Source organism: Tyto alba, unplaced genomic scaffold, assembly GCF_018691265.1.
Source record: "Tyto alba isolate M040663 unplaced genomic scaffold, T.alba_DEE_v4.0 Super-Scaffold_38, whole genome shotgun sequence".
Lineage (NCBI taxonomy): Eukaryota > Metazoa > Chordata > Aves > Strigiformes > Tytonidae > Tyto > Tyto alba.
This window is the reverse complement of record NW_024881313.1, coordinates 14,692,147-14,719,019: the sequence shown is the minus strand read 5'-3', so window position 1 is coordinate 14,719,019 and position 26,873 is coordinate 14,692,147. Positions and strand designations below refer to the sequence as shown.

Sequence of the window (26,873 nt, the reverse complement as noted above, 5' to 3'; positions counted from 1 at the left end):
TTTTGAACTTTTGACTAAGGCATAGCAGTGAGAATTGGGAAGTCTTGTACTATGTAGACTTAGATGACTTCAGGCAAATAGTTGAATCTTTATTTTCCTCATTTAATCAATGAAATCAACATTGGTGGTGGCAGTGAGATCGCATTCTTTAATATTCTGGAAGTGGAAAGCATGGAAAGTAGTGCAGAACTGCATTACTTATACATTAGTAATGCATGTGAGTCTGTCTCAGACTTGCTTTGTTGCTATAGTCTTCTACCTAAGAAGAGTTATTACTAGAATATGAAAAAAAATACATTACATTAAATTGTTTTTTTTTTTTTTTTTTCCCCACCTCAGGCTCTTGGTATGACATCTTCCCAGGACAGAGCAATCGTTAAAAAAAAGCTAAAGGAAATGAAAGCATCCTTGGAGAAAGCTCGCAAAGCTCAAGAGAAAATGGAAAAGCAAAGGGAAAAGCTTCGGAAGAAGGAACAAGAGCAACTGCAGAGAAAATCGAAGAAAACAGACAAGTCTTCATCAGATGCAACAGAGGGCACTAATGAGCAGTGATAAGCAGAAGTGCTGCTGTGTTAGGAGAGTGGAGGCACTTCAAGGGAAGAGAAACTCCTATCCACTCTGGTGCCCCTTCAGCTTTCTTGTATTCATTACACAAGAGTGTGTACAGAGAAATGGGGCTATACATAGAATGACTAGGGAAATTTATATTGTGTAGTTTTATTTTCCTGCGTATCCAGTTCACGCTCGTTGCTGTTGCCATGTGAAACAACCCCAGCCCCTCAGTTTGTTTTGTTGTTGTTGACAGCTAACAGATTTCATACTTGTGTGGCAGTGTTTCCTTCCAAACTACTCTTCTCTATTGAGCTCTATGTGTTTGGTCACTTCAGTAACCAGCATGATGCCGAGGAGCATGGTCTACTGCTTCACCTCTTCTGAATAGGATGGCCAGTCTAAATGATTGGTGAACATTTCTTCAGCTGGGTAAAAGGAATTGTGCTCTGTCTGATAAGAGTTGACTTAATTTTCTAACTGGAAGTTCAGCTTCTTTATGGGGTTTGGGTACTCAGTTCTGTCTGCCGGAGTAAGTTTCATCGTGCATCAGTACCTTGAAGTGACACTGCTCTGGAAACACAACTGTTCAGTGACTTCTTATACACTGGAGATAAAGACAGGAGAGTCAATATCCCCCCTGGGTAAAACACAGGAGGTGAAACTCTTTCTGTTAACTGTACAATAGTTAATCCAGGAAGGAGGCAAAGCCTTAAATGATTATGTGGGTTTACACAGAAATCTGAGGATAACATTTATCCTTTACATATATGAGCAAGGATGAATTTCTAACTAGAGCACAGCGTATAGATCTGTATAAATTTCATTGTGCTCCCAGTGTGTAGGCAACTTTCTTACAGCACACTCTGCTTTCTTTTTCACATGTTTTGAACAGGAAACTGGGCTTCTTTTGTTTCGGGTTTGTTTTTTCCAGGAAAAACACCACATCTTCAGTTTGATTCTCCAATAAGCTTTGTGCTGTGCTGTTATGAAGCTGTTATTGGAAATGATTATCAAATTGAGTCTGCTGAAGATTTTCAGTTTTTACAGAAGTGCACTTTAAGAAGAGGAAGACGAGGGATTCTGGTTAGAATTAAATTCAGTACATTGCTGTTAAGATCCATGCTGCCATGGAGGTGATGATTACGAAATCCACAGCTGCCATATATGAACTGTTTTGATTGATGTGTTTAAAGAATATGCCCACCAAAACCTGAATTTTTGGGCATAGGCTAGAGAATGTATTGATGGCTTAGCAGTGGTCATGTTACATCTGTCAGAGATTTCTGTTTTCCTGGTGTACGGGGCCATTGGCAAAGCCTGCTGCATAGTTTTTACTATGACAGAAGCAGTGTATAGCTTGCACTGCATGGTGTTACTGCCTCTTAAAAGCGGTATTAAAATATTCGATATTTCTTCAAAAGAATGGACAGACAACAGGCAAATATCCACAATGAGAAGCTAGAGGTATTAGCTTACTGTTTTATAGTCAAAGCTAACTACATAGCAGCATTTATAGTTGAGAAACATCCCTTCTCTTTCATGCATCCTGGAAGTTGCAGTCTTCTTCCGGTCATGCCAGCCCATAAATCGTTTAACATGTTGATGCAAAGTTAGAACCTTGAACTTAAAAATTTGCCAGACTAAAAAATGCAAATATTTAATTCTTTTGAAGAAAATGTTTTGTTTTGGCTTGGTTTCTCTTCTGCTCTGTGCTTTATGGCATTCAGATTTGTGTCTGTAAAGCTCTCTGAAGCCCAGATTTGAAACAGTTGGTGTGCAATGTTTATGGTTAAATTTCTTTTGATCCTAATTATTTCTTTGACGTATAAAATGATTTGTAAACTGAGAGAGCCTAGTTCATTCAAAATTAATACACAACAGATCTACTTAGCATTAGCTGTATTTTTCCTTCCAAATCCAATTTCTACAAGTTTCTGATGTATATTTTATTCAGATCTAAAACCAAAATTGCTGTAAAAGATACTTCCTGCTATTTCTAAAGGCTTGTGATATTTTTCTTGAGATAGACCACTGGCAAAAAAATATACCTGCTAACAAGAATTCCACATTGCAGTGAATTTTTCTGTGCTCTTTGTAGGAGAAAAATTATGCAAATGTTTATCAGCCTCATAAAACTAGAATTCTGTTATTTTAGGAGGTTATCAGTTTATGTTTGAGTAAGAGAAGTTACCTGGAAGAAACTGGAAATATAATATTTTAAATACAATGATGATAAATGTATTCAATGATGATTTTATTTTTAAAATATGTTTACATTGTAGTAATGTTTAAGTGGTTGTATATAGTGATCTAAGGTGGTGTCCCTGTTTTATGTTGTTTTCTTAGAAACCTGAGCAGACTGCTTGGCATTACACACTGAGTTTTCATTCTTGCTGCTTAGAACAGTGCCGAGTTGATCTCTTCGTAAATCAGATTCTTATTCTGCAGAATAGCTAATTTGACTTAAGTCCTTTAAGTATTCAGGGGGTTTTTATTGCTTTGTGGTAATGTTATTTTGTTATTCTCTGACTAAAAACAACAAAAACCTAACTTTAAAAAAAGTGGTAGCTTAAATTTAAAATTAAACCATAAAATGCATTTTGATCAACACATGAAAGCTAAGCAAAGCAAGCAATGTCAAGAATTTTGCTCTTCTTTCTGTGATAGAAGAGATTTATGTGGTTCCTTTTATTAAGTATGGTAGCTCATTGTTGGAATGTGCAGAAATGTCACTGGATAACAGATGAAGGTAGCATGGTTTGAAACTTCTGTTACTGTTCTACAGGACCTTTGAAGTTTTGTTGCATTTTTTCCCCTTGTATTGTGTAATGACATACATGAAACAGAAGATACGGATATCCCATCATTCTTAAACTTTCTGTAAACCAATGCTAAGTCAGACTAATGTGGGGTTTTGATGTAATAAGAAGAAACAGATATTCCATGCTAAATAACTGGAAAGCCTTTTCTCTTTTGGCTTACCTGCAAATGTAACTGTTGCCTATTTTTGCGTATTTATTTGTGGAGCTAAAGCAGTTTTGAGGATGCTGACTTGCCTGGCCATCTTTGAACTGCTGTGCAGGCAGTGTGGTGGTTCCACGCCTCTAGCCATCTGTGTCTGTGTCATCTTTACACCTAGGTGAAAATTAGGGGAAGTTGGCAAGAATTAAGTCTCATGTTGATTTCTTAGCTGTGTGTTTACAGAGAGAAAATACTGTCAAGGCAAAAATCAAACCTGATCTTGCTCTTCTTAGGTGTGGCCTCATCCCTTGCACTATCATCAAACAAAGTGATAAAGGGGCTGGACCCTTTCAATAGCATTTCCCTCATCTTGTGCTTCCCCTCACTTGAAAACCTCAGGAAACCTATGTTATGGTCCAAAATACTGGAAAACCAGGCACTTGAAAAAAGCAGCACAGATTTAATTAAGTTGTACGCCTTCAACAGAGAGTTACAGACTCTGTGTCTCAGCAGAGTGCACAGAGCAGTTAGCTGGTTTTGGTTTAGTTTTGTTAAATTGGTGATTGAAAATAATGAAATCAGTCTTTCTAGAAATGTTAAAGAGATTTGTGGCTTGATTCTCTCTTTAAATAAACACGTATGGTTTTGTGTGTGTACATGCATATCTACATACGTGGATACCCAATTCACCTTGCACTAGTAGCAGTTGGCATGTCAGTAGCTGTGCGAGCTCCGACGAGCGGAGCACTGCCCCTCGGTCTCACCAGCGTGCTCACCCTCTCTGTGCCAGTAGCTTTGCTCACTCTTGCCTTGTGGGGTTTTAAGTATTTTGCGGATCAGAAGATTTTTTAAAGCTTTGTTAGGACTGGATATAGAATGGTCCTCTGCAGGCCCTTCTGCATGTCATCCTCAGGCTGTTTTTTGGGGGTGGGAGATTGGTGGGATTGATTCATTGGAGTGTCGGTATTCTAGGAAGGAAACCCTTTTTTATATTTTTAACCCTAACTTTGTTTTTTATTAGAGCACTTTCAACAGCTTGTTTTTGAGCAGGATTATGAGTGACATCTGAGGTGACTTACCCTCTCACCATAGTGGAGTGTGGGTCACCTGCAGATTGCACAGTCCCTTTTGTTAACCCCCATAGGGATTTTACTGTACTTTTTCCGCCTGTAAAACTGATTTTCCAAAGCTGTGACACCTTAGGAATGACACTGAGCCCCCCAGTCCTTCGCTATAAAATGAGCTTTCTGTTACTTACTGGCAGTACTGATACTTTTGCTGTTGGCATTAAGTAATGGTTTCAGAAATGCGTGTCATGCTGGAAGGCTTGGCGGTGGTGCTCGGAGCTGCCCGTTTCTTTGGGAAGTTCGGGCTGTGTTAAGAACAAGCCGTAGGGTTTGTGAAACGTGCTCTGCTGAGTTAGGCAGGTTTCTTCTTCCAGAGTGAGGAGAGGTGAGGCAGGCTTGCAGCTTGTGGGATCGGGTCCAACCCACGTAACCCAGGAGCCTGAGCTTCCTGACGGGTTTCTGGTGGGAGCTTTGTCACTGACACCAGTGGAAATGGGTTCAGGCCCCAGTGCAGAAGCATCTAAAGGAAAGGGGGATCCCAGAGTACCAGATACGAGGAGTAGCCAACCCATTTGGAAGTGGGGAGTGCACAGTCAGCCTCTTCTGACTCTATACTTTTCCATACACATTTACTGTCTGAACAACTGCTTTTGTATTTTCCAGTCATGTTGCAATGGTAACTCACTGGTCACTGACATGTGTTAGATATATTGCTAGAAGACCAGGCAGCTAAAAGACTAAAATGCACTGTGCTCACTGTAAAAATTGGCTTCTTACATTGTTTCTTTTTATATGGTTGAAGAGGTGGTTGCGCTTCAGATTTTTTCCTTTTGCTTTTCTTTTTCTAAAGAGGTCAAATGTATATGAAGTGCATGTTATCCTGAACTTTTTGTTTGTACATCTTGGTGTCTGATCATCTGCATGAAGGACACAGTGGTGCCATGTCTGAGCTTGTTCTCTTGTGCTTGGTTGATAGAAACTTCTCTAGATTGTTGAGTTTTCCTCAAAATAACTTTGGTTAATATTTAGTTATTGGGAGACATCAAAACAAAACATCATGGTGGCCCCTTGTTTTCTTACAGTTTAAATATAAACAACAAAGCCTTGTGGTTTAAAGTTAATTTGTTAGTGTAAATAAATTTCTTGCCAATGAGTATTATTGTTGTTAGACAACGAATGCAATAAAACGAGAAATCCTGAATCTTTATTAGAATTTGTATTGAGTCCTCACTTTCCTGTCTGCTTCTTGGTCATTTCAGAAGAAATAATAGATGGTGAGCATGACAGGACAGCTGTTGCTCATGGGTCAGGTAGGACAGGGACTTTGACCTGATTGGTCTTTCCTTCCTTCTGCTCAGTGCTGAAGATTATTTTAACTCCAGCTCTCGGCCGTATTGGCATCAGTCACAGGCCTCTGAGTAGATCTCATTTACAATCTGTAATTATATAAACAGAAGTTAAAAAAAAAAAAAAGAGTAAGGAAAGAGAATGGCCTTTTTTCTTCATATGCAGATGAAATGTAGTGTGCAATCTTTTGCAGCAGGTTGATGTAAAAAGAGGCTGCCTTCATGCCGATGATGGTCAACATTTGTCAGTTTAAAAGACCTGGATTAGTTTTGGTATATAAAAACATTTTACCATTTTACACTCAAATGTAGGTTAGTTATAATGGACCTTTTATGTATTCAAAGTATAGCAGTTCTTCTGCTGAGCATTTAATATGTCTTTATTTATTTGATTTTAATAAAGGATTCAATTAGGGAAAAGCAGAGGGCACAGACTGTCCGATTTGTGTAGTCATTTCAGTGGATTTACATCTGGCAGAATCTAGGCCAAATACTCTGCACTTAATCTGTCTAACACTGTCTGTGTTTCTCAACCGCTGAATCATCTTTCCGCTAATATGACCACCACCTGCAAGAAGATAAAAGAATCCTCAATCCATAAAATTATTATCTTAATTAAAATAGGTATATTAAGGAGGCTGTAAGTCCACGTGTGACATGTAAAATGTGTCTGCTCAGCAGCTTCCTCAGCCTGGAGCCATCTAGGCATATGTCCTTGTTTGTGCAAGTTGTCTCAGATACCTGCAGTTTTGTTTCTAAAATGCCCAGAACTGCTCCAGACTCTGTAGCTTGTAAAAGATGATGGGTTATGCCCTCCTTGGGGTTGCAAGTCCCGATTTTCCCTGTGCAGGTTACTTTGTAATTGGGAGGCCAGGCTTGAGGTGCATCTTCCTCCGCTGCTGTTTCTCCACTGAGGCTGCCAGTGAGTTTTATCAAGGGGTGATTTCATGCCGAGGGGTAGAAGCAGCACTCCAGCATTGCTTTTGCTGCAAAATGCATGCTTGCTGTTTCTGGCCTGCCAAGCACCACTTTAATGCACAGCGGCCCAGCTTCAATTCCCACCTCTGCACTGCGAGGCTGGGACACCCTTAGAGGAGGTTGGCAATGGGCTTCCAAATCTTCTTGCCTTGGGTTAAAATTCAAAATTGTTCTGTTAGTAGTAGCAGGTACTAAGTCCTACCTACAACCTCTCAAATACCTTAGGAAAAGGTAAGGCTGGTTGCTTGCACATGCTTCTGTCTGCAGGCAGACTGCTGGGAAAACCTTCAGTACAGCAATACTTTAAAAAAGAGGAAAAAAAAAGCCAGTGACAAGTGAACACATTCTTTATTATCTGAAAGGCCAAAACCAACAAAAAACTAGAAGTTTGACAAGATCCAACACGTAGATTTGCTCAACTGAAGATGTTCTAAGCTACTGGAAAGCATGAAGTTAATGTTTTGATGGGTTACTTCTGCAAATGCTGAGGGAAATGCTGGCTGTTACACTTCTACAACCAGAGAGCAAATCCAGGACCAGCGACTGGTCAGTATTTCAGCTGTGTTACTGCCACTGCTGCAAAATGCTAACTCTAGAAGATGGCACTTAATTTACTTGAGAATAAATAGTGGCACAAGCCTAAAATAATTATTTTTAAATGCTAGTGGAGAATGTGGCTAATCACAAACAAGTTAATAGCCCAACCTCTCCTTATTGTGAGAATTTCCTTCAGGGCAGTTTTTTTTTTTTTTGATTGGGTTCTGGGAACAACGTCTGTTCAAGGCTGAAAATGGGTTACAAGTCCCTGTAGGAAAGCACGCCACTTCCCAGAGAAGCTGCAAATGTCCTGCGGGGACAGAAGTTGCTAAGGAAGGAGTGGCAAAGCCAGAGTTACAGTAAATTACATTCTTGAGTGCTTGGTTCAGTCAGCTGATGCCAAAGGCAAGTCCAGCAAAGAAATGAGACAAAAGCTGCCCTCCTTCAGGGCCAACCCTGCGCTGTGGAAGGGCTCTCTGCACACCATGGTTAGCAAACGACTTGAAACCATGATCCAAACAGGTGAGTCCCTGTCACCAAAGCTTTCATAGGCAGACGGTAAACCCTGGGCAGGACTCAAGCCCCCAGATCAACTCTGGGCATTTTGGAAAGGAGCTATGAACGTAGTTTGTTCATAGACCTACTAAGGCAAGGCTGTGCCCAAGAGAAGGTCAATTAGCTGCATGGTTAACCCTAAACTCAAGTCTCCCCCTCTCTCCGTTACGAGAGCCCTGCAGCATGTGCTATTTGTATACAAAACATCACAAATACCACCAACTGCTATTGCTGCGCGGGGTGAAAGAGTTGTCTGTCCTGGCAGCGATGGGAAACTGCCGGCATCAGGAATGGTGCAGCGACTGAGCCAGCATACCCCTGGCTCAGTTCATAAAACCTCACACAACTTCTTGCACCCAGGGACGTGCCTTACACTACAGTGTCTGTGCCAGTGAGCTGGTGGCGGCACGGGGACTCGGGGGGAGCAGACACTCCCTGGGGATGGGAGATGATGTGGCAAGACCCACAGCCCCCTGGAGCTCTGCAAAGGAAGGGGGATGGTACTGTCCCTCCCATACAGCCCCAGCCACAAGCCCTGGCACCGACTCCTTGCTCTGGTTAGAGCTGTCCCTTTCCCTTGGAGAAGGAGCAGCAAGTCCTTTATACCAGTGGATGAAAGCCATTAGGCTTGTTTGTGTTAGAAAGGAAAGGTGCAGGAGCCAAGAGGTGTCAGCACAGACACTTGCTGTTCAGGGCCACTGCTTACCCAAACCTTGGCCCGCAGTAACGCCTCCTCTCAGCCAGAACCACAAAACCCAAAGACAAAGGTTTGCACATGCTCTGGCTCCTGTCTCAGTGTTCAGGCCACTACAGAGTAGATTATTTGCTCTGTCTTATACACAGAAGCACTCCTGTGTTTTTAAAGTACAGGACTTTCCATATACTCTCCAGATTAGAGGGGCCATGGCTGGTGGTGAAGCAGATTGCAGGAGGGAACAGCAAAGCCAGAGTAGCAACTAGCACCCAGCGACTGGCTCTTTCTCCTCCCCGAGCTCACGGTTCACGAGCAGCCTGCCTTTTTTCTTCACACAGTGGTGGGAGAACAGCAGAGAGGAAATGCTACTGCATCAGCTGAGGGATGCAGAGGGGCTGGTGGTCCCTGGGCAGGTCTGTCTGGTGACACCATTTGGAGGGGCAGCCAAGCTGCTGAGCAGCAGCAGTACAGGCAGCACAGCAGCAACCCCACAGGGGAGCTGCCACCGATAACACAGAGCCTTTAGTGGAGTCAGCATCTCTCACAAAACCAGAGCAGTGATGAGAAGTGGGAGCTCAGAGGACAAAAAGAGCAGCAGGATCTGCTCTGTGGGTAAAGACATCTATACAAATGAAAGAAGAGCTCACTACACAGCCAGGAAACCAAGTGGTGGCTCAAACAGGAGCTTTTTCCAGACTGGCGTCTTGCTGTGCACCCTGGAAAGCGCAAAACTGATTTCCAGCTTCAAAGAACACTCGATTCAGTTTATTGCAAGTAGTTGCTAACTAACACCATTCTAAAAACACCAGCTAATGGAAATCCGGACAGGTCTTTTAGCAGTGTACAACATTATCAGAAACTGCTGCTGGGCACACGGGAAGCGGGTCCCTGCTGTGCAGGAGCAGACTGGAGGTTAAACACAGGGCATGTGTGACCAACACTCGGGGGTAGTCACTGTGGCAGAGCACCCAGAAATTCTCCCTTCACTGTGACTGACAACAGTAATTGCTAACACACTTTTCACTGAAGGTGCCCAGGAGTTGTTTCCCACACTTTAAGGAAAAAAAAAAAAAATGCATTTTTAAACTCCCTTTGGAAGACTTAGTAAGCAATTGTGCTGAAGTGATGACCTCTTTTCTCAGCAGGATTAAGACAAGTTTAGGAAACGGAAGTAATGTGAGGAAATGGCTTAAAGGGGGAAGGGGGAAGAAATGAGACTGAAATAACATTTATTCTCTTTCCAGTGATTTTGGAAGCACCAGAGAAAGCCGACAGAAGGGTTCGAAAGAAGGCCCCTTGGAACAGTCCCTGGGAAAGCCAGGGGTCAGTGACAAGAAATCACACCACACTGGTAGTCAGCAATTTTCATTTACAAAATCAGTTTTCCCTGGGGAAAAAACAAAACAAAATAAACACAGAAATCCAGTTGCAACAGATAATTCAATGTCTGACAGCTTAGTCGTTTGTAATCTGAACTTCAAAGTTACTCCTTGTTATTGACATGGAGTCCTCCCCATTACGCAGATAAACTGATTCCTCACCTTCAGTTCCATTTCCTTTGCTATTGCGTAAAAATGTCATTTTGGAGAGGAAGGCTAAAATACATTTCCATTACTCGAGTTAAGGTTTATTGGAACAGTCTGGTTAGCAAATCTAGCAGAAACTAAGTGAGCTCCCAAGGAATTAAATCCTTTCCACTGTGGCAGAGCTTACCCGCGATGAGCTATAGCTCACAGTAGAGAGCTCTGTGGAAGACCGTGCCTATGAGCAGTTTTCCCTTGTAGATGGATGCCACTGAGCTGCCCTGCAGCACGGAGCCGTTGTCGGCGTAGGGGCGCGTCACCACAGGCTCCTCTGAGAGGATGTTCTGGATGCGCAGGACCTGCCGGAGAAGGGGGATACAGCTGCTGAAACCATCACGGGTGAAAATCCTCCACAGACAGAGGGAACATCAGTATGTTAGCTTAAACAAATTAGGTTGATCAGCTGCTGCTAACTGCAACCAAGTGATTCCTGTGATAGGGCCACAAATTGGTCCTCCAGTCCTGAAGACTGATTTTTTTTTTTTTTTTTAAAGTGGTTTTGCAACAGAGACTCCACCTCAGTAAGTAAGGCAGTCATCCCCAGCACTGGGAACATGCAGTTTTTTCCAGCCTAAAAGTTTCTTAATGTCTTTCATTTTCATCCTTTTTTCCAGACAAACAACTGCCTAGTATCATAAATCTACTGCTACTGAACATAATAATTTTGAAAAGTGTCTTATGAGGAGCTTCAGACAAGGCTGAAATCAAGCGGACACAAACCAGCCACCTGCATTCGCAGCCACTAGTGCGCTGATGCCAGTACTTCATTGATTTCAGAAGGGAAGAAGAATTACAGTGTCACCTACTGATGAACCACACTTGCACAGATAAATCATTCCAGTGCTAACGTTTCTGGTCATGCTTTGAACTCAGTCAATTATTTTTTTGTTTGGCAAAGAGGTGCTGGCTCGGTAATTAACACAGTTCATCAAAAGCTGATTGCACAGCCACAGCTGTACAGAAAGCAGCCTGAGAAGTCCAGAATGACTGAGCTACTGGGTGGAAATTATTCAGTTGCCTCCTAGGGATCTGAATAGGTGTTTGTTAGTGAGTATATGCTGTTCAGGCTTTCCACTCAAGAGCAGAAGCTGGAAGCCAGCTTGGTCTTTGCTTTTACAGAGGCTGGCCAGGTGCTTGTCTATGTGATGCAGAATTAAGTTATAGCAGGGTGATTTGAACTGAGCAACGTTCTGGCACAGACATAGCCAAGAAACCAGTGACGTCTCCCAAAATGCACCTCAGAGGCAGGCAGATTTTCAGGATCATTGTAGAACAGCTTCATCCCATTGGGATGACATCCTATCCAGATGTCTCCAGTGTAAGGGTCAATAGACAAGTTATCGACCAGAGTGTCCAGCTGCAGCGTCTATCCAACACAGAGGAAAAACAAGAGAGAAGTTAAAGCTATCAGAAGTCCTGGAAGCAAACTATAGCATAACCAATAGACTTGTCCAAGACTCTAATCTGACACAGACCAATTTTTTAAGGAATATTTTCTCCCACAGTGCTATTTTTCTTTTCTCTCGGTATGCTTCATCCCCCTCCTCTATGCTGTAAGAAACCTGCTTGCTGCTTTGAGCCTCCCCCATGGGCTCATTCACACCTAGGCCAGTGCTGACTGCTTCAGTACTGCGTGGTCTGACCCACACTGACAGGAGCAGGCTTCCGCCGCGGCTCTACAGCACACTGGAGCATCCCCCTCTGCTGATGTGAGGGTGAAAGACCTGAAGCTCCAAAACAGGGCACACAGCACCTCTGAAAACCCACAGCAGGAGCCACCCAGACCAGAACTTCACACATGATCAGGTTGAAATCTCAAGCATTCATGGGGACTACTAATCTGTCCAAAATTGCTTTTTTATGGAACAGCAGCACCTTACCTTCACATGCGTTAAATTCCAATTAGCATGTTTTTCCATAACATGGACATTATGATCAAACACATCTGCAACGTAGATGTACCTTCAAAAGAGAGCACCTCTTAGCAATGTGTACGAGTAAGCAGACACCAAGAACAGCCAGTTCCTCCTGTGCCAGCGCCGCTCTTCCCGTGAGGAGTGCCAGCGCACAATTCTCACACAGCAGCAGACATTGCAAACGGGCCACAGGGCACTGGACTGAAGCCAACCCGCTGAGACGCTAATGTAGCTTCACACTGTGCCAGTTCTTCCATTACAACACTGAAGCAGGCCTTGGATTGGGAGATCCACAGATACGCTTTTTTTTTTTTTTTTTTTTTACTATTTAAGATAACCAGTCCTGTGGTGTAGACAGGTTAACTCAGTCATGCAGACTTTAAGATTGTAGAGCATTCCCCACTTGCAGAAATCCTGTCTCATTAATCCTTGCAAACAATATACACAAACTTCTGTATCGGCTTGTTAAAATGCAGCAACCTTTGATCTTATTGCATATAAACTACCACACAAAGCAGCAAACATTGCCTGTAGTTAAAGATCGAGACACCTGATTTCTGTTTGACAAACACTCCAGATGTCTTAGTACAGGTTGCCTTACACGAGCCAGTTTAGACACCTACCACAGAAGTACCACGTGTACAAATTAGGATTTTGGGATTCTTTTGTGTGACCAAACAAAACCTAAGGCAAGGAGAAACTTACTTTCTGTCAGGTGAAATGTTAATTCCATTGGCTGAATAAAACCCAGCTGCTACTTCTTTAACTTCTTCTGGACTGTAGTAAACAACATTTGACCAAGTTAAACCCAAGAACATCTCCAGGAACATCAAGATGAAGTCGGAGAAGTAGTGGTCATTGGTAGCATAGAAGCTGTCTGGTCCCACAGCTACTATATCATTCACACTAAAAAAAAAAATAAAATAAAATAAATAGAGAGGGAGCAAGGGAGCAAAGTAAATAGAAGAATGAAATGAGAGGTATTAAGGAGCACGTAGGACTGCCCAGAAGCTGGGCAGGACACGGCCAGCCCACAGACATAAAGGGGCTGCAATTACAGATGGTATTTCAGAGAGACACGGAGTTATTTAGATCCTCTTTACTTCTATTTTCTTTTATATGAGGCAGGACTGCGCAGTGCTGAGACCTGCATGGCTGAGACCATACAGCATCAGCTGGAGATCTGGCTACCTGTCCATAAGGCCACAGAAATTTTTCCTCTCTTTTAATTACATTCAACTGGAAATCAGAGAGCAGGTAGGAGTTCTGACAACTTTATGAATCAGGCTCTGTTCATCTTACAATCATTTTGCAGTAGGACTGACCAAGAAAAATTTGTATGCAACAAAAAAAAATAGAAAAAGCTAAAAGTATGTTTATTTTTACAGTGTATGAAATTCAGGATAATAGAATATCTGAAGATTCATATCTGCAATGACCTGAGAGCAGGTTACATGAGAGAAGGAGAAACAGATGCTAATTTAGTAGCATCAATCACTGGGGCACCTAAGACTGATTTAGTGATATAACTGTTAAAATCTAATTTACAGAAGAAATTGGAGAAACAGTTTTTGATTACACAGACAAAAAGTAATCAATAAGAGAAACAGGAAAGCTGGTTAAAGAGAAAGTATCTCATATTAATAATACCCTAAAATCAAGATCATCCTGCTTTGGATTTTACCAAATCAGCCTGTTCTTCTGGTAGAAGATGGTATTTGGCTCCAATACCTTGTCAGAAGGTCGTGTCGAATGGTTTTCAGGTGTACAAGAGAATTGTCATCTTCTACAAATTTAAACAATTCTACTGTGCTCTTCTGATGGGGATGGTTCACAACAAAGAGGTACACGGTGTCATCTTGAAAAAAAAGAAATGGAAACAGCTGAATTCTCTGCAACAGTTTGCGTGGCTGAGCACACACAGCTCTGAAGCAGCCTCTAGTACTGAGGACATGTTGGGTTCAGTGAATTTGTCTCATGGCTCTTCAGAGGCAGGATAAATACCAAAGTAATGCAGGATGCCACTGCAACTGGATCCAGATCTCCAACTACTCCTCCTGCGCTCGCTTTGCAGGGAACTGATGTATAAACTACATTTTTGCTATTTCTACCAAGGAACAAAGAAATTGTGGGTTCATACTTGTACCCAAGCCCCTGGGTTTTGCAATCTGATGCACTACAGTGACTGGTTGCATGAGATAGCCACAGTCAGCTAGGAAGGAGACCTTGTAGCCCAGCCAGTCTGGGCTCTTTGGTTTACTTACTGCAATCCCTGAGAAAACTGAGGCAGAACCATTTTCCTGTAGTCTGTGTAAGGCTGCAGTTCTTCTGCCCAGTCCTTCTGGTGAGACCCTAAATTAGCCACCACTGATTTCTCTAACACCTCTCCTTAAAGGGGGACTGTATGAGGACACAAGTCAAGCTGCAGCAATGGTTCTCTTTTTCTTAATATTTGCAGACTTCTAACTGACCTGCTAAAATCCCCAGGGAAATGACAGGGAAAAAGAGAGGAAGGAGATCATGAAGGGTATTTTATTGGTAGTCAGACCCTGCTGTAGAAGAACATGTGTTGCAGAGGAGAACATGGCTTGGCCACAGAGTAGCAGAGATTTTGGTCATTTATGGAGATTTGATAATTTACTGTGTAGTCACAAAAGTCTCCATTCACTACTAGTTGGTGAAGTGTGTGGCTCCTCAAAAGCCTTGACCCCAGGGTAACACAGATGTAAATCGGTAAAATACACTTTGCGTAGTTTTCAACTCCTCAGACTTTTCCCATGTTTTCTTTCCTTTCAATTTAGCGGACATCTTTCTGTCTCAGGCAGCCTGAGATTATGTGCAAAGGTGTTTGCTTTAGCAGCTGACATTTTGAAAAGAACCCAACAAAGATAAAAGCCCCAAAAACTTTTTCTTTCCTAGCAAGCGCAGGCTATTGGGGGTGCGATGCAAGGCTGCAAAAGGATTTCTGTTTGTGCTCTTTAGGCTGATATTTGCCACCACCTCGAGTTAAAGATCTCCTTACATTTGTCTACATAGGTGCTGATTCCATGAGGGTTGAACGACGCCAGATCAAACCCTCGGCTGATTCTCAGTTCCACTGCTCTGGGATTGTCTTCATTCACATCCATCAAAAATATTTCGCCTGGCTTGTCTGGTGCAAGGCTCTTGATTCCTGGATATTTCAAGCCCTGTAAAATCAAGACATGAGGAAATCATTCCTGGGTCAAGGGAAGCATCACAGGGCCGAAAGCGCTGGAGCAGGCTGCGGGGCGGGCACGGGGGGGCCCTGCCCAAGGCACTGCCGCTCCCCCCGGCATCGCTGCTCCCCGTATGCCAACCCACTCTGCGAACAGACACACGGTGGGAACAAACTGGGAGTGCAGCCCCACCGACTGCACCCAAGGTGGTGAGGCCACGAGGAACAGCAGCAGTGCGACAGCTCGTGATTTCTGGCATGAATTTTGCAACGTTATCACTCCCCGGATGTCCCTGGAGCACGTAGATGAAAACATCAGCTTTTGTTTTAGAAAATAATTGCTAGGCATCCCAACTGCACAGAAAAGCTTGAAAACCTATGTCCTAAAGGCTGAAAAAAAAAAAAAAATCAGGAACAACAAAATCAACACACAAAATCAGATTTTCTTTTAAAGATAGGGAATAACACACCTTCTTAACAAGGGAGAGGTTTAACATTCTGACATTTCAACATTTCAAGGAAGCAGAATGAAAAATTCAAGGTTACATGGGTAGATAACCCAGCACAATGGGATACACGTGTCAGAGCCACCACCACCACTTCAGTGTCAAGAAGTTCACTTGCTCAAGCAGAAGGACATGCCGGCTAAGCCAACACAAGTCTGAGCCATTCCTATGGAGCCAGCCAGCCTTGTAGAAAAAGGAGTTTATCCTGTAATTTTCACCTATGGCTCCTGTAGATAAGGAAGCAGGCAAGCTCCTGCATGGGGAGGGGGCAGGAGCACTTACGGAGCTGATGAAAGCCAGTCCATTGGGAAGTATGTCGATGTCTTCTGAACCAGTTTCTGCAAGTCAGAGATAAATAGGGATTTTCAGATGACATTAAATATTCCCCATCGAAAATCTTCCTTTTTAGTACAATTCCAACTCTCATGAATGTCCCTTTCCAAGCAATGAACTTCAGCAGAAAAGTTCTCATCTCATTAAAAGTGCTAGCAGAAGGCAGCAGCACGCCAGGTTAGGAACTAGTACTGGGGTTCACCTCTTTCTGGGGGGGTTAGGGGTGCCCCAGCAGCGGCCGGGCAGTCTCCTGCCCAGCTCCGTGTGCCCCAGGGAGGCGTGGGATGAATCACCCACTTCAGAGATTAGTGTTCTGCAGCACGCAATCAGCACAGATCATGAGATTTTTTCAGGGCAGGACCGTACCCATCACTCAGCCCACAGGCTTGCATAAGGCAGCTCTGGGAACTGCACACACTCATTCTCCTGGCTGAGCTGGGACACTTCACTAAGATGGATTGCCAACTATTTAGTTAAAGCTCTCAAGTGACAGAGAACCTACTAGATCTTTAATAGCTAAGGGTTTTAATAGTTAGACCACAGTTTTAACTGCAGGCAAGCATTTCAAATATTGCCAGATCCTGTATTTCCTGTAATATATTTCCCTGCTAGGAAAATACAATAAAATACAATAAAATCCCTTTAGTAAGAACACTAGAGCAATTTTAGGCTTTGATCAAGCACTCTCCATATAGCTTTTAGTCTGATGCTAAAGAACATTTGCTATCCCACATTTTCACTGCTCTCCTGAGAAGCCTCCCCTCTCTTCCCCAAATCACCAGCACAAACAGCATTCCCCACAAGCCACTTTCCAGATGATGGCTGGATTAAACCCACCCAGGAGCGTTTGCTTAAAGGAGGAAATCGTTCTGCAGGTTTTCTTTAACAGAGGCACCAACACAAAGGTTTTCCACCCAGGTTGTCCCATCTCTCTGCATCCCCTCCTGCTCGGCCACAGACCACCCCACATGGGTCATACCGTCCCTGGCACCTCAGCACCTCCTCCCGACAAAGCACCTGCAAATTCAGGCTGGGTTTATTGACTGCTTTTACATAACTCCTATTTATCCTGGCACTAATTCGGCTGGGCTGTAATTTATCCTGGAGCTGCTGAAGAACCCTTGTGGGGAGCAACCAGATCCCCAAGTTCACCCATCCAGAAAAGTTTCTCCCCATCTCAGCCCTGGGGAGACGCAGTGGCATGACTTCTCCCTCAGGGACAGGGCACAGGGACAGGGCCAGCTCCTCCACAGCCTCAGTGAGCCTCTGCTCTACTCCATTACACTAATGAGAGAGGCATCCCTGTCTTCCGAAGAGCAAAAGGTCTGAAGATGCATTTTTAGGGGAGCCACCCTGTTATCCCACCCCCTGGGTTTTGGTTCTGAATTTTAGCTGGGCTCAGGCAGGAGGCAGACATCAGCACCAATGTGCCCAGAGACATTTACAGCCTATGTTCTCCAACTAAAGTTTTGATTGTGTTTTTTTTTTTCAGCTCAGCTCACGACCTAGTTTAAGCAACAATCTCCTTTTCTTTGCCTTAGCTCTCGGTCTCTCCGAGTCTGGGCTTATTTATAAAATGGGGTTAGCAGTGATTTCCCACTTCAACTTCCCCAACTGCAACATAAATAATCAGCATAAATAAATGCTGAGAGGTTCAATTACCATGGTGACATGAGCTGGACAGACAGCTTTTACTGGCAGAGCACGTGGGTAAGTGAATAAACAGAGATATAATCATTTATCGCTACTGAATTAGTGAGGCTGCCAGGCAGAAAGATGAGCAGGCTAATTGGGAGCAGATAATTAAAAAGTACAAGTTGCTGGTGGAAGAAGGATAAGGAGAGCTCCGCATCCAACTACTTTGAAAGAAACTGCCCAGCAAAGCACATTTTGGCCACTTCTCAGCCAGGACCTGGTACGTATAGAGCAGAGCAAGCACTGTTGGAAGAGCAACAAAATGCTGATTCAGCACAATCCTGCTGAGCTGGGACCACCAAGGTGGCAAGGAGGAGATGGAGACACACAGCTGGGCACGGGGAAGCTCCTGAGCTCTCCCCGGGGGCCCCATTTTGGGAGGGCTCTGGGCTGTTGTCACAGGCTCTGTATGCGACAGGAAAGTTAGGAACTGATTTATTAGCTAACAGCCACCTCCACTATATTGCTTAATTGTACCACCAAACCCAGCCCATCCGTAGAATTATCTGAATAGGCAGCATTTAAAAAAAATTAAAGATACTGAGAAAAATTACTGCCTAACCTAGAAATGTTTTTGTTGTCTTTGTTCTTTAGTTTATCTTTGTATGAAGTATTCTGCAGGTACACCTAATAAAAAAAAAAAAAAAAAACAAACAAAAAAAAAAACAAAAACAAACAAAAAAAAAAAACTGGATTTCATGTCCAAAAGCAAGTGACTAGTTTGCCTATAACCCATGAATTATTCCAAGATGCAAGTATTTCTAGCAATCTCTATAGTAGCTTCTTGAACTTTAGGAATAAGTTCAGGACATACGGTTAGTTTATTATAAACCAGTAACATGAGTAGACACTCATATAATTCAAAAGATACTGTTTACTCTACAACTCTAGCCTTTTCTACATATCTGTGAATGACGTTTAGGACAAGCTGCTGTTTTTTACTGGTTTGTTCAACGTTTGCATCTGTGCTTACATTGCACAATATTTGACAAACAGAATAGACCAAGGTCTTAAAAAAAAGAGAGAGAGACAGAAAAGATGAAATTGTGTAGAAAGAAAAGGGTCCACTAGGAAACTTTTCCACTTACTCTGGATTTTCTTCCTTTACTACAGATGCATTGCTTTTAACATAATTACAACAGACTGTACCAGATGCCTGTTCTTCCATGGACAGAATAGTTTAAGATAATTTTGTTCAGAGATGATCCAGCTCATTACCTATGCCACTTAAGAGGCCAGAACTATTTTAAATATTAAAATAAAGAGTGTTTATTCAACTTTGTCATAGTATTTTAAAGGAAGAATGCCTATCAGGACCAGTATGTCCATGGAGAAAGATCCTTACACAAAGTCACCCACAAGAGCACCCTGACAGAGCAGAATACTGCAAAAGCCCTTGTCTGAATAGTGCTACGCAGGCAGCATCTAAACTTTAGGCTTCTTGGTCCCCAAGTAATACATACACACACACAGAGTCATATTAAATTAACTTTGGAAAATGTTTGTGGGAACATACGAACTTTTAAATTTGCACCAATCCTTTTTTATTTCTATTCCTGCCACATTGGACCTGCTGAGTTAAGTTTTGGCATTTTAATTTTTCTACAGAGCAGCAAATGGCAGAGCAAAGCTAAGGCGAGGTGTAGAGCTCCGTGTGAAGAGACAGTGTTACAGGAGAACAGAGAGAAGCAGAAATGAAGCTCAGTAAATTGATCTGCCGCTGCCTCTGAGCAGAGCCGGGTTCTCAGAATTCACCTAATCTCTATGTAAATGTCAGGCACCAAAAATGAGATATTGTTCAGAAATTAAACACAACTGTATTTGGAATTTCTAGTTTTTCTTCTTTCCTCAACAGGGCAATCATGTTGCAAAAAGTCTTGTAAAGATTACAGTGGTGATATGCTCAAAAGAATTACTCAGAAATTATTTTTATATTAATCGCCATCAAACAAGCATTATTCAGAGTCTTGTATGAGTAGAGTACAGCTCAATCTAGAAGATCTGGGGAGTGTTTTCAAATGCAATTTTTCTGCACATAACCTCAGCCAAAGCAACTCTGCACAAACTCATTCATGGCAGTAATTTGACTTTACAAAGCTGTTTGATTCCTGACACAAGAAACAAAATTTATGAAATCAGCACAGTGACTCAGTAAGCTCAAAGGCAAAGCTCTTAAAGCTCATCTAATGACTTTTCACACATACAAACTCCAGGCAAATTTCAACAGAATTCAAGACATTTCCAAAAATACTAAGGAAGAGAAAACCCCCAGACATTAAGCCTGGATGAAGTTTAAAAGTTACAATTTGAGGGAGAGGGAGACACAAAAATGCGATCAATTTTAAAGCTATCCATTTTATATTCTGGTCATCCTAAAAGGAGAGAAAAAAACAACAGAAATATTGCTGTGTGCTAAACACGTGACCCAAAGTACAAAGTCAACATTTCCGCCACAGTGTTAAACCTCTTTGCAAACCAGACTAAAATGACAAATATGACCCTTTGCTCTTTGAAACCACAGGGCTGAATTGCCCAACCACACCAAGCTCCCGCCTGCTGTTTGCACAGGTCAGTACCAGCCCACTCTTAAACTCCTAAATCTCAGCAAAACGAGGGGCTAAGGTGGGCAACCCTGCCTGATGTTTAGCAGCTGCTCCTTCGCCACAAGCCTGTGGCCTTCTCCCAAAGCTCCCACCCTTGCAGCATGTCCTATCTTCAAGCTGTCACCAGCTGACAGCCACCAGTAGGTACCTGCCTGAAGAGCCAGCACACCCTCATCTAAAAGCCAAGTCATTTCCTAAGTGGCTTATCGAAGGAGAAGTGTTTGCAAGGTACTCATTTTCAAGAAAAGGAATAGAAACATTAAATAGCAAAGGCAAAAAGTATTATACCAAACTAGCTAGTTTTTCAGTATAATTTCCTTCCTACAGTTTCTCCCTACCTCAAAATCCAAGTAACAAATGAAAGTCAAATTAGCACTTTGTTTTGGGGATAAAGCTTGGAAGCTGGCTTTAAGAAGCAGTTGCAAAGTAAGGCTGGACAAAAGTGATTCACTCAGTTATTTTGAGCACGTACCGATCCCTTTAATGAGCTGGCAGTTCGGGAGGTTTACTGGGGATATTTCCCGTGAAGCATTGAGTCTGTTCCTGCAAGAGGAAAAAGTAGGGTTAACAGCACACAGCCAGTTTTAAAACAGGTAACGTTCCTAGCATAGCTTTATCTTAGTTTTATTGTCTGCCATATCACAACAACAGATCAGCCGTAAAACACTGAATAAGCAAAACCCAGAACTGACAACAGCAATTGCTCTAAATCACTGCGATGGTTACACATGTCCAGAAATTAAGTGATTCTCCCACACTAAATAACTTCAGGAACTTGACTTTGTTCATGAGCTTCAGAAGCAAGCTTTCATGACCCACAGCAGCTCAAATGATAAAATAACACAGCCACACTTTCTTCAGGTTTCAGCCACCTAAATATAGTAGCACCCTGCAGTTTGAACCAGCGTTTCAGATGAGGAGAGGGCGGCCTTCTACCCCAGCCCACCAGCTATTTTCAGTGACCAGGCCACCAGCTCTTTCTTAATTTCTTAGTTCACATTCAAAGGTAGCGATAGCGTTGTTGCAAGGCAGGGCTACCCATTTCCTAACAACAGGTAGGACTTGGTAGTACGATTTTCAGCAATTAGACTGTCCTTTCCTCTTCTCTCCCGGTACCCATGCAGAGTATTATCCTGCAGCAGTGCTTATTTCATTCCTGAATGCCCACAAAATTTGATCAGTGCCTCATACTTTACTGGACAAGCAAATACAGACCATGTTGGTTTGCAGTGCCGTAAGAAAATACGTTGTGTTTCTATGTAAAAATGTCAAGCTAGCATACTAGAATATTTCTTCCTTTTTTTTTTCCTTTTTTTTTTTCTTTTTCCCAAAAGAAATCATTTAAAATAACATAATTACTACTTTGTATGCCAATCATATGTACATATTGAGGTTCTACTTGCTCCAACCACAGGAAATTCTGAATGCAAAGATCCCATAGCAAAACCTAGCCGTGTTTATGTTATAGTGTAGGCATAAACATAAACTAAACAGCAGTATCAGTCTGTGGTATGAAAAATATGTGATACAGCTGAGCAACATATGGTATCTCAGTCCTGCATTTTTTTAATCACTCAATTATGAATTGTAAATAGCTTCAATGATGTATCATTGACACAGGTTGTTAACATAAAGCCAGAAAAAAAAAAAAAAAAAAAAAAAGGTAAAAAGGGCAGAGGACAAGAAGGGAAAGGAGCCAAGTTAAACTCTCCCAAGCCCTCTCCCCCAGCTCAGGAGTTCTGACAGAGAATTACACTGGCTCCCAGCCCACAGCAGCATAGGAGGGATATCAGCTCCCCCCTCACCCCCAGCATAGCCAAACTACTGGCCCCCAAGGCTGGCTCGGGGCGACCATGCCCAGAGTTTGCACTGCTGCCTGCTTAGGGCTTTTCCCTTTCCTCCTTGCATCAGCTTTCCCGGGGCAGACTGCAAGCCACCCAGTGCCAAAAGCACAGCAGGAATTCCACCAGCAGCCAATGAGGGATGATGGTATCCTGACACCATTCCCAGGGAAACACTTCATGGGCTGGAATGAGAGTAATTCAGAAGGACACTGGTCCCAAGCCTGCAGCACATATAGAAGCTTTTCCAAAATGTGTCAGTTTATCTGGCTCAGACAGCCGTAGCTACGAAGCCAGATGGCCTAGATAACTAACTGGCCATACTGAAAACACAGTGGACCTGCAAACTGTGGGGGATGCAACTTTGCAACTTCAAAAAAAAGCAGGAATTTCTCTACTTGGTGCAATGCAGCACACAGCACCTTTTCCCACCCAGTCGCTCTTTCCAGTTTCGGTCTTCCACCCGCTGTCCCACTCCCTGAGACACAGACCTCAGTCATTCCCTTTCTTTCAGCAGCAACCTGTTGCATACCAAAGAACTCTCTTTCAATTTTCCTCTTTCTAACCAGTCCCAGATCTTTGGGGTTTTTTTTCCTGACAGGACTGAAAATCACCTCTTATTTTTGCTTTTGCTCCAAATTCTTTTCAAACTGCCAGCATCCTTCTGGAAGCACACTGCTGTTTTGAACACAGTATGCAAGCTGAGCACTGTATCAGTACAGAGCATTATGAAATTATAACACTGTGTGTGCATATACATAAATATATATATATGAACTATAATATCACATGCATATTGTTTGGGGGAAAACAGTAACATAGTACAATTTACATTCAAGTTTTACAAATTAGTTCAGACCTTTCTTCAGAGAAGAATTAGCAATTTCAAATGTCAATAGGGAATCAGTGTAATTTCAGTTGGTGACACACAAGAACTTCATCTGTTTTCTGCTGCACAAACCCTATTCAAGTCCATTTCATAGCTATCAAGAGTATAATAGATGCATAGACAAATCTGAGTTAAGAATTAAGTTTTAAAGAGTTTTTAAATAATTATTCATGCTTTATCTTTTAAGCATTTAATGTATTCTTGTGTCATACTATCTGGACACAATATACCAAACTCAGAAGGAACAGCAAAAAGTCTTTGCTGGATTCCTACCTTCTGGGTGGGGGATAGATAACAGAGAGGCCTGGCAAGAGTTAACACTACCCACAGTTTCTCCTCTCAAGGCTGTATTAAATTATTTTAGAGTACTTTGTTATCTGAAGTTGTGTGTTTCCAAACTCTGCAACCATCTTAAGACTGCTGCTATGCTGCAGTTTGCTGAAAACACAGCACACAGGAAAAACCCCCAGAGAGCTACAGAGATGGGGGGGTCGTGTTCCTGTCAGGAGACTCTACTTTACCAGATTCCCCATATTGCATTTGCTCATTCAATCTGGATGGGATGTGAGGTCCCCTGCTCATCACAGTGCTTTGAAATGGCTCACCCCACTAAAGCCCAGGAGACTTTTCCAGCTCCCCCATCCCAGTTTGTGCAGCTCCAGGGCAGGAGGGTCCTGTTACCGCCCTGGTTAGCACTAACACTTGAGGGGGATATAGTGCAAGATACAAACTCACCTACACAAGGTATCTCAGTCCAGGGAGTATAGCCCTCCTTCTGTAATTAGCTACAATTACCGTCTACCCAATGATCAATTAGCTGGATGTCCTTGCTTTGAAGGCATGTATTTGGAGTCCTTCTGGACATGAGCAAAATTATAACCGCCTAGCTGCCTTGCAACATAGTAATTCACCATCGTTTTTGTGGACTGAAACAACCAGCTATGTGCTCAGTAGCTCTCAGGACAGAAGCTGCTGTAACACTCGCATTCGCATTCACACCTCATGATATAAGGTGTATGACACGGAGCATGATACGGCTGAGTATTTTAGCTCACAGCGAGTCAGGTCCCAACTTAGGATCACAGAAGTCTGTGCTCCTTCAGAGGAAACCTTATGTAGCAAGGACTATTGTTATCCAGAGGTCAGCTTCGGTAGAAAATAACACAAGTTTCTGGCAACCTGATTTCCACCTACTGTTTGGCCAGTCAGCAGGAGATGTAAACTCGCAGATACCGGATTTGGCACATCCCTGTTAGCTGCAGCCTCTGCAAAAACAGAGGTACCAGCCCCACAGCCCCAGGGCACCCTGTCCCTTTGGCCCCAGCACCTTCCCGGCGAGGATTTCACATCCCCCTTACTGCAAACGGCATTCCCGCTGGATAAACGCTCCTGAAGTTAGTTTATGCCTGGTGAAGGATGAGACGGGCGCTGCCGGGCAAGCCAGTGCCTAGTTTTTCTCTGGGTAAAACCGGTTCCCTTGATAACGACGGTGTTAGTTATGACGATGACGACCACCCCTTCCCCCCCCGGCCGCGCCCGTGCAAAGCCTCGCTCAACTTACGCCCCGGAGATGGAGCCGAAGCGCCTGGGCGCTCGGAGGGGCGCACCGGCCGCCCCTGCCCCTCGGCGGGCCCGGCCCGGCCCCATCCCGCACCGGCAGCTCCGAGGCCCCGCCGCCCCCCCCGGCCCGCGCTCGCCGGGCGGCTCACCGAAAAGCCAGCAGCCGCTCCACCGCCAAGGCTGCCGCTATCCCCACCAGAGCCACCGCCAGCAGCTTCCCCATGGCCGCTCCCCGCTCCGCTCCCCGCTCCCGCCTCCGCCGCGTCCCGCCCCGCCGGGCCGGGCCGGGCCGGGCCGCCCCCGGGCACGGCGCCCCACACACCCGCCGCCAGCACCCCCCGCCCCATCAGCGAGCGCGGCGGAAAACGCGGGGCTTTCCCTGCGAGCACGGCGCCGTCAGCCCCCGGCAACAAGCCGTAGGGGCAGGGGGAGAAGGGTGGAAGGAGCCCGGGTCAGCGCCGCTCTGCAGGCGCCGTGTTACAGTACCTGTGTGAGAGGCAGGCGGACCAAGTTCCAGATACTGTTATTAAAAAAAAAAAAAAAAAAAAAAAGTGTTGTATAAAAATAAGTGTGCTAGACAAACACTGCACGATGCAGAAAGTACAAGTGCTCCACGTACACCTTTATACTGAGATATGCACGCTCTTATGTGCGCACTAATACCAAAGTTTCCCCCTCAGGAACGATGCTTGCTCTCACTGCCACGCTCCCACCAACAGCTTGGTTTTCCACGCAGAAAGGAGACAGAACCCACCTTCAGGGCTCTGGGGTTCCTCCATGCAGCAATCTGCTTTTGCATCAGCTGCAGCATTGGCCTCCCTGTGCTTTCTGCTTTTTCGGGGAACATGCCTTGGCAGGTCAACACCCTCCCTCAGCAGTTATCTTTCCCTTTTCTGCACGGTGAATGCCCCCCCACCTGCAAGGCTCACATGCCTTTGCACTTTTCTGAAAGACTGAGAAATCACTAAAAAGTGCTTCTCTGCTCTTCTTGCCCTTGCCCTGGAGGCCAAGCAGGTGCTCCACACTTAGTAACACTTCAAGTGTGCTGCGGAGGAGGAGGCACTCTCAATTATCTTTCCCCTCCGTTTTGGAATACCTCTTTTCCTCTTTCTGATCCTTGTTGGCTTTGCAACCATAGGTGCGAAGAAGGGGGAGCTGGGCGGAGGGAGGGTGAGAGACTGAAAGAGTTAATGTCTCAAACATTGTGACTGCATAGTCAGGGTGAACAGCAGGTGGGTGGGAAGTGGGTGGGTGTGGGACGTGGGGGGCTGTGCTGGGGGGTGTGCAGTTCTGTGTTGCTGGGCAAGACGACTCACAAAGTTTGTTTGAGGAAGGGGCCGACGACCACCCAAAAAACCTTGTGACCAACCCCCCCAGGGGTGCCTGTGCAAAAGACTGAGAGTTATACAAGCTGCAGAGGTGTTGGAGAGCCATATAAGTCTTCAAAGGGGTGTGACTGGTGCCATCGAAAGGCAGGGATTAGCACCCCAACACCACTCCCCCCTTCTCACCTCACATGTAAATGAGCAGCAGAGAACCTGCTCCCACTCACCTCGCATGCAAATGAGCCAACCTATTTAAGAACCAGCAGGCTGTATCTCGGTGTGCACCCAGCATCATCGCTGACAGATCAGGAACTGGATCAGAGACATCACTAGAACCCAGAGTGGTGATCTGGATCACTCTTCTTCTCTCTCTCCTATGTTACAGGCTGTTCAGCCCTTCACAGAACAACAGAGTTTAATATCTACTGCTGAAAAACTGTTTACAGAGCTTTAACGAGGTTTAATTAGTTTTAAAAGGTTTAATTTGCTTCTGCCATTAAATTTGTTAATTGATTGATTGGTGTTATATCACCTTACTTCAGCTGAAGGCATCTCAAATATCTGAGTGGGTTGACCAGGATGGCTCTCTCCAGCAATAACTGGCCTACCAAGTCCAGCCACCCTAGCCCCTCTAATCTTTGAGGACAGGCTAGAACGCAAGGGGATCCATCTCTTACCAAATTAATTCATCACCTTGAACGCAACAGGGGGAGGGACTTGTTTGGTTTTCGGTTTT

The 26,873-nt window shown here is 43.9% G+C and overlaps 2 protein-coding genes across 9 annotated transcripts in view; one reads left to right on the top strand and one right to left on the bottom strand.

Annotated features, from left to right (window-relative positions):
* The window catches only part of PPP1R9A (protein phosphatase 1 regulatory subunit 9A), a 150,357-nt gene extending 144,570 nt beyond the window's left edge, over positions 1–5,787 (top strand). For all 5 annotated transcript variants that reach the window (XM_042801701.1, XM_042801704.1, XM_042801703.1 and 2 more), the window contains one exon: positions 340–5,787. In XM_042801701.1, the coding sequence (XP_042657635.1) occupies positions 340–552 (213 nt within the window). In that variant the 3' untranslated portion in view covers positions 553–5,787. The remainder of the gene's footprint in view (positions 1–339) is intronic.
* Positions 4,497–25,064, bottom strand: LOC104364705 (serum paraoxonase/arylesterase 2). 4 transcript variants are annotated; one of them, XM_042801707.1, is made up of 10 exons: positions 24,814–24,925; positions 20,995–21,065; positions 16,174–16,229; positions 15,212–15,377; positions 13,921–14,047; positions 12,895–13,095; positions 12,154–12,235; positions 11,511–11,639; positions 10,404–10,572; positions 4,497–6,016 (listed from the first exon to the last, which is right to left on the bottom strand). In XM_042801707.1, exons 1-9 carry the CDS (start codon positions 24,897–24,899, stop codon positions 10,414–10,416), a joined length of 1,077 nt encoding a protein of 358 aa, XP_042657641.1. In that variant the 5' UTR covers positions 24,900–24,925; the 3' UTR covers positions 4,497–6,016; positions 10,404–10,413. The 4 variants fall into 4 exon arrangements, with proteins under 4 accessions (XP_042657641.1, XP_042657640.1, XP_042657642.1 ...); XM_042801706.1 differs by lacking the exon at positions 4,497–6,016 and adding an exon at positions 7,234–10,077; XM_042801708.1 differs by lacking the exons at positions 4,497–6,016; positions 24,814–24,925 and adding an exon at positions 24,962–25,064 and having other exon boundaries at positions 7,234–10,572.
* Between the last annotated feature and the right edge of the window lie 1,809 nt (positions 25,065–26,873).